Below are 11,932 nucleotides of genomic sequence, written 5' to 3' on the forward strand. Positions count from 1 at the left end.
TTGCACTTGGCCTCACTGAACTTCAAATTCTGTGTTTTACATCATTGTAAAAGCTACAGTAGAAGTGCTAGATACACGTTAACCACTCTTGCTTTCATGCTATTTTCATTTTTTAAAGTGCTGTGTATAGTTACATTAATTTACAAAATACACCTTGTACTTTTAAAAAGAAAGTTATACCACATATGCAGTTACCAGTTACCCTAAATTTCTAGTGTATATTATTGGTTTTAAGATGTAACCATCACACTTATTTAAAATACTGAAAAAACTTATCTGTAGTACTAATGCATCAATTACTAGTTTTGGTAAATTTAAATATATTTCAGACATGATGATGCCTTTTAAAAAGTATGTATTAAAGCTACTTGGTCTTTTAAACACACAACTAAAAGCACTCTGTTTATTTCGAACTGGAAGGTTTCCACACTGTCCATGTCTTTCTATACTGTCAACAAACATATTAAAATAGATAGTTGGTTCAATTTATAGTGTATTACAGACAGAATAGCTTACAGAGATTTTTCATCTGGTCTGATGCCAAATCATTGTTTCAGGCATAAACTTTTTATTTCTTTTATACACATATGCACATGCACATATGGATTCACTTATCTGTTCAGAACTAGGATAGGGATCAACAGTAGGTAAAAATCTCCAAAGTGCACCCTACAATACACAGCATGTGCTCAAGTCAGCACATATTCAGGGATCAGATGGAGTCAGTTACTGGTATCACAGAAAAATAGTGATAACACTGAACTAAATTTTGGATTTGTGTTAAGCAATACAAAGCGGTTCTATTTACTGTTCCACTGACCTTCTGAAAGTACTTCAACAACTCAAAATGCCACTCTCATTGCCGTTTTGGAAGAGACTTCCTCCTCACATCACCCCCCAAAAAAGGCATAAGCCAACAAAACAACACAAAAAGACACTCATTTTTACAGCAACTTCTTACAGGCTCAGGGCACAAATAACAAGATGCAGTTGTCCCTAGAAAGTGTCCCTTTCTTAAAAAAATGCACGCAAACACAGCTGGCAGAGTGCTTCCAAGACCAGCATAGTAGTTAAAATTATATTTAGCATGTAGTGATTCTGACCTCATTGTTCTTTCTAAATGCTGTATGAAATGCTATGAAAAAGAAAATTCAATTTTGAAAACCCACAGTTCCATGAGCACTGGAACAATACCAGCCAATTACGAATTTTATCCCTCACAGTTGACTGGTGTTACTCCGAGAAGCATTCCACATGCTTGGAGCACATACAGGGCTCTTTCAGTCAGCTCCCTGGTGTGCAGTAAGGGATGAGTTAAAGCCGCTGCCTTGAGGAGGAGGAGTGAGACAGCCTGCTGCCTACACTCACAAGACTTACTGGAATACAGAACACATTGAATATTAGGTCTGGTTTGGATTGGCCAATGAGTTAAGACATTTTAGGGTGGCCTGACACAGAGCTCAGTCACATTAACCACACTCTTTGGGAAAACAAACTAAACGTAGTCATATAAAATAAACATTAGGACAAGCGTAATTAAATGTTCTGGCAATTAATTTACTTACATCTCTATCTACTGTTGTTGCAAAACCAATAGCTTCTTTCTGCGTGCAGTTGACAGCCTTCTGAAGAGTATAAATAACTTGTTCATAGGTGTGGACTTCATCATTAAACAGCATGCAGTAGTAAGTGTCACTCTTCTCACTTCAAAGCAAGAATTGAATTGATATAATTCAAAGAAATGTATTCGAGAAAAAAACTTTAATAAGCTTTTCTACCATGCAGACAACCCAAGCCTGGGTTTCCTTTGCAATACTGGAATATGTATCAACAATTTGTTTGAAAAGGACTGACCACCCTAACTTCAATAGGAATGTGCGTCTTTCCTGCAGAATTGAGTCCAAAATGAACAAAACCTTAAGACAACACTTAAATCTGACTTATTTTTGAACATTTGGTGATAACGGATTGATAGTTTCCTACTAAGAAAAAGACATTCCCTTGTTGAGCACAGCTGCACTGGACATTTCCCCACAGCTTCTTAGAGGATTCACCAGTCCTGGCACTATTTTCCCACACCTGTTTCCCTAATACTGCATAAAGGTCTATTCGACTAAAAAAAACTTGTCAGTCTCAAAAAAAAAACCCACTCAAAACCTGCACAATCCTCAAAATGACAACTTCTGAAGCTTACACAGATTCAGTGCAATCTCTTGATTCCCATCATTTATTTACACAGCATTCTTACTCACACAACCCAGCGTAAAAGAAATCACTAACAAGAATCCATGTCACAAACGAATCCACGATAACTATGATGCTACAATACACTTCAACACTCTGTAATGCTTCAAAATTTATTGCAAGTGGGTCACCAAAAGTACAAAATACTTTTGCCATCAGAATTTCAGTAACTTTGATCATAACAAATTAACCTGTCACTTCTTTTAGGGTTCTGTATTTTACTAATACTTCCTTTTCAATATTAAGAAACTTAAGGTATCAGAAACTGTTCTGCCATCTCTGTGGAGGGACATGGGCTGCATAATCACAAAAGGAAAAAAATGAGAAAAAATCTATTAAAATTATTATAGTGTATTGTCTATAAAATATTCTGGACAATTTTAGGAAAGGCAGAAAATACACTTAAAACCAGAATTTCCATTTTCTGTTGTAAATATCTGCAAGCCTTTAAAAGGCAGAGGACATACTATACTCACCTCATTTCTAGGCCAGGCAATTCATTTTCCTTTTCCCACGTTAATATATCTACTGCATATTTAAATGTGATGGCAAAAATATTATAAGCTCTTGCTACCATGTCTTCTGGTAAATGCACAAGAGGATCCTGGAAAAGAAATATTAAAAGCAATTGAGAAATTCAATGACATTCAAACCAGAAATTTTTAGATTTGCACCTCTCTATCAAAGATGATATAAGCATCTTCAATGATGTCTCTCTTCAAACAACTTCACATTTGAAAGGAACAGAGTCAATAACCATCCTGTTTTCTTCTTCCAGTTCTTCACTGACAGTGTTGACTTGCCACTGATCACCCCCTTAAATTTTCACACACCTCCATTTTCACTTTCATTATTCCCACTTCTGCACACCTTGCAGTATAGTTCTTCTGAAGAACCTTTAACCTCAGCTGTATGAAAATCTGCTTTTCCCATGAGGCCTTCAAAAGCATCATTTGAATTACTGTATCTTTTGTTCTACTTACCAATATTAGTAAACTGCACCAACAGAATACAAACAACTAGGCATCTACTACCTTGGTTTATATGGAGTGTGCACTTAGAGGCAGAACTCTTACCTATCCAAGCTCATGCAACACCCAGCACACTGGGCTCATGATTTACAACGTACATCTCTCACATGCTGTAGTATATAGTTAAATGCTTAAATATATTTCATAATGATCTGCCCATGTCTCAGTCTTGTTCACAGACAGCTGTTCCCTTTTGTATGTGGGTCACTTGTGCCCATTCTGCACTCTCCAGGGTGCCCCCCACCTGACATCTGCAGCAGCCTCTATACACTCATCCTGCCCTCTCTCCCAGAGCAGAATGGCTGCTGCTGCAGGTGGGAGACGTGAAATGAGGAGGGTGAGGACGAGGAGTGCTGCTTCAGTCTGCAAAGCCAAAGGAACTACTTTTTGGAGCAGCAAGTGAGAACCACTGCCAACTGTGAATTGGGTAGTACAGGTACCACTGCCATTTCCTACCAATCTATTTCAAGGTATTTATCTCTGTGTGAATAGAAACACATTAAAAACCTCTTCTCTGAAGAGATTCTTCTACTATTTCCCATTTTTGATGTTCAGGAAAACCCATCCTTCTACAAAGCTGGGAAGGGAACACTGCATACCCAGCAGGTCACCTGGACATGTACTATGCATTGGGTCACTGACTCAGTTCAAAATATCAAATGATGAATTATGTGCAATTGTTAGCCAATTAAAATATTCAACAGTAGCCCAATTTCTGGTTTAGGATTACCTAATACCAAATTCTGTGCTTCACTACAGTTTATGTTGTATAAAAATGGCCACAATAATATTTTCAGAACTTAAGTCTGCATTATCTACTGGAGGCCCTTGTCAGGCAGCAAATCACCTGTATTAGTAAAGTTCATCCACATCCCTCCAAGATTGTTTGGAATACTTGGAAGCCTTACAGGAATATTAAAAACTGCCATTTCTCTTTTTTTGCTTCATTCAAAACTCATCTAGGGTATGGAGAAGTGTCAATCAAACGTAAAGGCAAACCTTAAGCAGCAACACTGCCTCCATTCCCAGTACCTTCAACAAACACACGTATCCGGGCAAGGCGACAGCAGGCTCTGATAACACGCTCAACAAGCGATCCTTGATCTACCTCAAACACGATGTTGCGTAACAGATCTCAATCCCCATCGCTCACAGGGAAGAAACACAAAGACTGCCCAGTCACACTCACTGTGTGAGCATTTTTGGACATACAAGTGGCAGTCCCACCCGGATCTCAGAACAAGAGTTTTCTAGGGCTGCCGACTAATGGAAACTGGCATGCAGATCAAGTGGTGAGTCCATGCCGCAGATCTAGAGTCTTAGGGTTCAGACAGCGAGAACAGCTGTCAGAAGGACCACTGTCACTGCAAATACAGTTAGCAAAATTACTACAAAAATTTGCCTTATTTTCCCCTTCAAGAGAATCTCACAGAAATTATATTACTAAGAACAGCCCTACGTGGCTAGACCAGAAGCCCAACTAGCCACCCTCATTCCCGAGATGCAGTAACAGATACTAAGGGAAGGGTATAAGAAAAGGATGGAGCACTCCTCTGACCTCCTATAACTTAAGACACTAACAGTTTCCACATCATGGTATCTGCAATTTTAAATGGCCACTGACCATTTTTCCCCTCCAGAAACATGTTAAATTTCCTTTTGAACATATAAAAACTTGTAACAACAATGGTGTTTGGTAGCAGTTAGTCCAACAGCTGGAATTCATGCCGTGAGAAAGAGCATGTCTTTTTGCATTTATATTAAAAAATATATAAAAAGTCCAAGTTGTTATGCTACAAGAAATGGCAAAGATATGTTCTCCATTTACCTTCTCTATACCAAACAAGCTTTTATAGACTTCTACCTTGTATCTCCACTACAGCTTTCCACTAACAGCAAGGTTTTTTTGATTTAAAAAACCTGTGCCCTTTACTTTGGTAAGAATCAGAACATATGTTGCACAGACAGCTTAATTTGGCTTCCCCATGCACATGATTACATACAGATTGGTTTTTTCCCCACACACAGCAGACTCCCTTCACCTTTCAGAATAAGACAGAAAAACACAGACACAGAACTAAAGCTGCAGAGGTGACCAACACCATATAAAATAAAGCTTTTAAGTAGAATATGTCATTCTAAATAACTTCTTCAGTTAGACATTAATTTTGTCTAACACAGTGTGGTTCAAATATTACTATTAAATTTCCTCCCATCGCTCAGGCATGGTATACAAGATTAAAATTAACTTCATATGACCGATTTATATATATACACACACACACAGTTCATGTTTGAAAACATGCCACCTCAATTGTTATTACCTCTTCTTCTGCAGTCTCTGAAGTGTTAAGTTCATGCTTTTGACAGTAAGGACCTTCTTTCCAAGCTTCTGTATCACCACAGTCACAGAAACCTCCTCCACCTGATGTTGTCATCTATAATTATTTAAAAACAAACCAATTCATGTGAATACGCAGGTATATACATGCACGTTTAGAAATGAGCGGTCACAGCTGAAGTACAAAGCACAACCACAACGCCAGATAGCTTTAGCCAGAAGGGTAAAACCATGCTTCTACAATGGCTGAAAGTTTAGCTACTTCATTAATCTGCCTATGCCAAAAGAAATGAGAAAAACAACACACTCCCTCTCCTACCACCTCCCCCCTCCAAAAAAAAAACCCCCACACACCAAAAAAGCCCCCACTTCTAACACTCCCAACTGTACCCCATGTGAATGCTGTGGGGTTTTCCTGGTTTTGGTCTTTCTGATTCACTCACTTGCAATGCCATCTGTACTATTTCAGATTCTCACATATTTAACCTGAACAAAGCCAAATCATTTCCTGTATCTTTTACTCACTAGTAGTAGTGCTGTGTTGTTCACAGTAACTGGAGTTTACAGGACAAAACTTACAAATTGTTCACTTAAGTCTTAGCACAGAAAAAAGTATCTGAAAACTATAATGATATATTTACACTTTAATAAAATTTATTTTAAAGCCAAGACCATCTCAATTGCTAAGTATAATAATACTCCTTTTGAACCACAACTATTAACTGATTCAGAGAAGAATTCCCCTTTCACCTATTTTCAGCACACAGGTACATCTACAGCATCCACAAAATCAGATGGACATCTGAAAGAACATCTGCTTACACTTTTGGACGTCCCCTAGACTTGTCAATTCACTGAGTTTGCAAACTGAAAGCCTACATACAAGATGTATGCTGATACCAGCAAACTGGGTCGCTTCTTGGGGCCAGTTGTTGTGTTTGGGGTTTATTTTTCCCTAAGCCCCAGTGCTCAGTTTGACCATGCAGTGATCAGATTTACATTAACAGCAGTGCGGTACTATCAAAAACAGGTTTACAGAAAGGTTGCACTGGTAGTTTTCATTTAGTGTCTTAGTTTAAAAAAACACACCAAAGCCTTCTTGGTTTTGTTTGTAGGTTTATAGATTTCCAATTTTTAACTGATGTGTACAAGTAGCAGTATATTACTACATGAAAGAGCATCTACAGCTTCAGTTTTCTATTTTAACTTTGTTTAAAAGCAAACAAAATTTCTGTTATTGTACGGAATTTGATAATAATTCAGATGTTTAAAAGGAGAAAGTTTATAAATAAAGGTGGCTTCTTAATAAAGGTTTTTCAATACCTCAAGAACAGTCAAACACCAAGGTCAAAGCAAGTCAAAAATTCTAATGCTGTCAAATTCACTAAAGAGCACGTTAAAAATAACGTGCATTTGTAAGCTTAACTGTGTACGTAAAATTTAATTGCTCAATATTTTAAAGTGTTAGCTTTCAGAATTTACACTCTGATCAAAACACTGAAGTTCTAAGATTATTGCAGACATAATTCCCAAGCTTGTGTTCATCCAACATTTTGAAACGATGTATACATTCTTGAAGTTTAAACACTGAGTTTCATACACATACAAAATTATTAATGACTACATCACGTATTCCAGCAGCATCACTAACCCTGTATCGATGCTCTCTATGAATACTTCCAAGAAAGCACTCCATGCATAATACACAAGTGGGATCAACTGCACAGTCTCTGAAAACAGGGGAAAAAAAAAAAACCACACAGAGAAAAAAAAGCAGCATTAAACAAGTGGTTTTGCCTTTAGCTAAACATTTCACAAACAGCAATTTTTAAGTATCACCAGTATGAACCTTCTGACTAATGTACACATTATTCTGAAAGAGGAAAGGGCTGGCTTCCAAGGAGGAAGAAAAATGAAGGAGAAAAAAGCTGTTCTCGTAACAGAAGAGGCTTTAAAACATTGCCTGGGTAGCATATATATTTGGGCAATATAGCCATGCCTTCAAGAGATAAGACAACTCTATAAGCCAGTAAACAGAACACAGTACAGACAGACAGGTGAGCAGTATAAACCCAAGCGAGTTCTCTCAAGTACAGATTACAAGCATTAACAATCTCCAGCAATCAGAAAAGACATTTTTCCCCTGAACACTGGAAAGATAGCACACAACAGATTAGATCAGACCTCTGCTTCTGAGTTTAGCCCTACAAACTCACTGAAGAGGCCCAAGAAAACAGTTTTCAACCAGGAAATCAGAGACCATAATAAGGGCCTGTCTACAAGCACTGTTCTATTAGATAGAAGCAATATTTCTAGCAAAAGGGGCAAAAAAATGAATAATTGTGCATTACATTTAAGTGTCTCCCTGAGAAACACTTAAAATACGTGAACCTATGTAATGCAGCTGACTTCAAGGCACTTTAAGGGAATCAGGCTTTGCAATATGAAAATAACTACCAAGACAATGAATGTCTTATGATCGTTATTACTGAAACAAGAATTTAGAGAAACAACTTTGTTCAAAAGAAAACAGCAGAGATAAATTAAGAGAATTGTTGATAATAACATTTAATTTCACCAAATAAACTTGGTAATCTCTGAAAGATGATCAGGCAACCACGACTTACTATGCATAAAGTACCATTTTCACGTGTTTTCTCCAGAGGAGCCACTGAAGGTGAAAATGTCAAAGCAAAGTTATACAACGCTCTTCTGTTTGAAAATAATTTATGTTCATGGCATTTCAGAAACACTTATTGCAACAATATGCCTGCAGTATTGAGAAGATTAGTTCTACAATATTGGGTATCGATTCTTCAGAACCCTAAACTTGTGACAATACACCTACAAGCTCAGTACCATTTGCCAAGTAATTTCTCAGACAAACAAGGGTGCTTATACCTAAAGCAGAAGCAAACAAAAGCTTCACAATGGGACCCAAAAAGCCACTACTTCTAATTTGTTTCATGGACTCAGAAAACAATTCTTTTCTGTGTCCCACAAAAATTTAAATTAAACTCATTATTCTTCATTACCAGCTACAAAGTCAAAGAAAACCATTAACATACAACAGGAAACATTCAACAGTGTTACATGTATGTGCAATGCCTAGTCAAAAGATCATGAGGCTCTGTCTGAATAGCAGCAACAGCAGAAATATTCTGTACTCACTGCTGACCCTGACCTGAGCAGGAGATTGGACAAGACAGCCGACCAAGACATCCTTTCTAACCGGAATATTATGATTATATTGCTGTATTTAGATCATTTTTCTACTGAAACAAATACCCCGAGTACAAACAGTACATTCATTCATTCTCTAAATTCTATGGCAATGGACCACATTACTCCATTTTCATTGCATGGGAAGTATTCTCAAGGATATACTTCATATATTGAGTTGTTGGTCTTGAAAAGGCTAGTGTCTAGAAGAAATTAACACAACTCCCATGGTTTTCATCAGTCCCTGTGAAAGGCATTTGATATCTAACATACTACTTCTAGGCTGCAGTGCAATTTGACTTGAACTGAAACACTACTTCAGAGGTTTGGGTTTTTTTAGTTCATTGGGATCAGATTTCATGAAAAGGTACTGAAGAAACTGTGGAAATTTTTTATAGCCTCTGATAGTCCTCAGCCTCCCAATCTCTAACTCTGTACCCAGATCTCACCACAGGTGTAAAGGAAAAACCCAAGAACACCTGAAAGAAGATGGATTTTTCTTAGAGATTAAATGGATCTGAAGTACCCACCAGTTTAATCTCGCCCATCTCAAGATAGGAAGACTCAAAACATTTCCAAAACTACCTATTCTAACAGATCATTGAAAGAGAAATGAAGAGGCAGCTTGCTAAGTATCTTATGTCCACCCTGAATCAGAACTTCAGTGAATAAAGCCAATAAGGTAACATGTTTCTAGAAGAGGAGAGTACTAGAGAATGAATTTCTTCTGCAATCATTCTCTCCTTGTAAAGGAAGGGGGGTAGAAACCCAGAAAAATAAACCCCCAAAGTAAGACAGACATTCCCTCCCCGTTATCCCACCAAGTGGTTAAGTGTCCAAGAGTAGTAGAAACCATACAAAACAAGAAGATTGTGTGACAGAGAGGGTACAAATGAAACACTACAGATGATACAGGGAAGAATGGGTAAAGTAATGGATATACAGCTAGTAATATATTGGCTTAAAACCAAAGGATTTTACAATACTAATAATTGGTTAGTAACTTCCTGTCCTCTTTCAAATAAAATGGCATTTTTGGATCTACAGATAAAGCTGGTATGCCTGTTTTGGCATGCAATAGATTGGTTTAACAGTCACAGAAAGAGGTCTAACATACAGGACGAACAGTAACAGCTGATATTAGACACCTGAATTACATGCACATACATCTGCCCACTTAATTCTGATTAATGCCCTTAAATCACACTGACAGTTCACCCCAAGCACTTTCTTAATCCTGCGTTTCTTTTGTACAGAAAATATTCTACATCGGAAAAATATTAATTAGTATATTTACAATCTGTAACGCGTTAATTTTCCTCCAGTCCCACCTGCCATGAAACACACATTTGGGGTATTCCCTTTTCACTAGGATGGTATATTCTCATCTAAGTATTTTCCACAATTCCACAAATTATAAATACTTCACAATGCTCAGGTGAACTACCTGCAAGAATACGTAGGCTCTCCCACTTTAAACACACGGCCACAGAGATGGGAAGGTTTGTTCGCTTGCTCAAGCTTTGGAAAACCAAATGCAGGGTCTTCACTGCAAAGATACCATTCCATTGGTCCCAGCAAAACGTGTTGTGCCAGCATGTCTTCTCTTTGTGGGGCAGGGTTAGGACCCCTGCAGTAAATTTTTGGTACATAATAGGCCAGATGCTGGTAGACTTCTTTCTGAAGGTCATTTGCTTGAAGCCATTTCTTTTAAATTAAAAGGAATGAGAACACAAATCGGTCATTAATAAAAACACCAAACAATTCTATCCACCAAGATAACTTTTATTTCTACATCAAAAATCTAAAATGGCATTGTAAAACTAGAAAGTCATGCTTCCTTCCAAGTGTTAAATCTAGATGATCACAGAAGAAAGACATTAGGAAAGGAATAATTTGGTTCCCTGCTTGCACATTTTCTCCTTTTGACATACAATATTATTTTCAAAAACTTAGTTTTTGGGAAAAAAAAAAAATACCCACACTTAGATTTAAGAGACCAAATTGTTACAAATTTTCCTCCAGGATGCATGACCAGTAAAACGCCCCAACATTAGCAGTGACTTTTAGAATAAGGCCCAAACTGTGTGGGTTGCAATTCTCTGGAGTGCAGAGTGATGCTGCCAGCTGGGGACACAGAGAAGCAGCGGAAGCCTGGAGTTGGCAAGGAACAGGCAAAGACAAAAAGTACAAGGTGAACAGCAAACGCAGCATTAGGTAACAGTCCCTCTCTCACGTAACTTTAACAATTTACCTATGAAAATGAGGGGATTTTGGTTTCTCCTCCCACCAAAATAACTTTATCTAAATTATTATTTCAAGTGTGATGTTAGATCCATGAATTCTCTTAGTCAATCAATTGTAAAAAAAGGTTGACAAGGGATTTTAAAAGCCATCAAACTACTGTACCTGCTATAAGCCACTGAAAAAACTCACAGCTCTTTCAAGGTTTTTCTCCTCCTTGCATATACACACCGAGTAAAAAAAAATAACCTTCTAGGATAACATTGGTCTTATTCTGCCTTATGGATTACAATTTTATAAAGGTTTAAACTGTAAATTAAGGCTGCAAGGTTTTTATAATAAACAAATGGACACAAGCACATACTGCTAGTGTGCACTGATTAAATCCTGTGTTACATAAACAGCCTTAGTATGCCACTTCTCATTGTAAATATGACAACCAGACACCCCCTGGCAACTTCAGGAAGAGAATCTACAATCAACCTAAAACCGCACATGAAAAACAAGAATTAATTATACCAAAATAAATGGGTTTGGTAATCAAAAGTTACAGCTTGATTTACTCTGAATTATTTATGACTTACCCTAAAGAACTTGTTTGAGACAATGCAGTTGTAGTAAGAGTTCTTCAAGGTACAGACATAGAGTCAGCAGAACATTTGTGCCATTTAGAAGTGGCTGCCTTTTGCCTTTCATTATATTTCTATTTCTATAAATGTTGTAGTATTTACATTTATTAGACTACGTTTTCTAAAGAAGAACTTCGTATAACACCCCCCCCCCTTATTTGTTGGTACAGCTGTTAGTACAATAATACGCTTTCCTCACTTCCCTTTCCCTAAGTTTGACT

At 37.4% G+C, this 11,932-nt stretch overlaps 1 protein-coding gene across 1 annotated transcript; it reads right to left on the reverse strand.

Moving 5' to 3' along the window:
• Positions 1 to 1,565: 1,565 nt before the first annotated feature.
• Positions 1,566 to 10,545, reverse strand: LOC104513845 (E3 ubiquitin-protein ligase UBR2-like; the record flags this gene model as incomplete). The annotated part of the gene is made up of 5 exons (XM_010157332.1): positions 1,566 to 1,704; positions 2,721 to 2,848; positions 5,600 to 5,713; positions 7,268 to 7,346; positions 10,286 to 10,545. Coding segments are annotated over 5 exons (720 nt in total), but the record flags the coding sequence as incomplete, so codon positions are not given.
• Positions 10,546 to 11,932: the final 1,387 nt, after the last annotated feature.

This window comes from Eurypyga helias, unplaced genomic scaffold, assembly GCF_000690775.1.
Source record: "Eurypyga helias isolate BGI_N326 unplaced genomic scaffold, ASM69077v1 scaffold48848, whole genome shotgun sequence".
NCBI lineage: Eukaryota > Metazoa > Chordata > Aves > Eurypygiformes > Eurypygidae > Eurypyga > Eurypyga helias.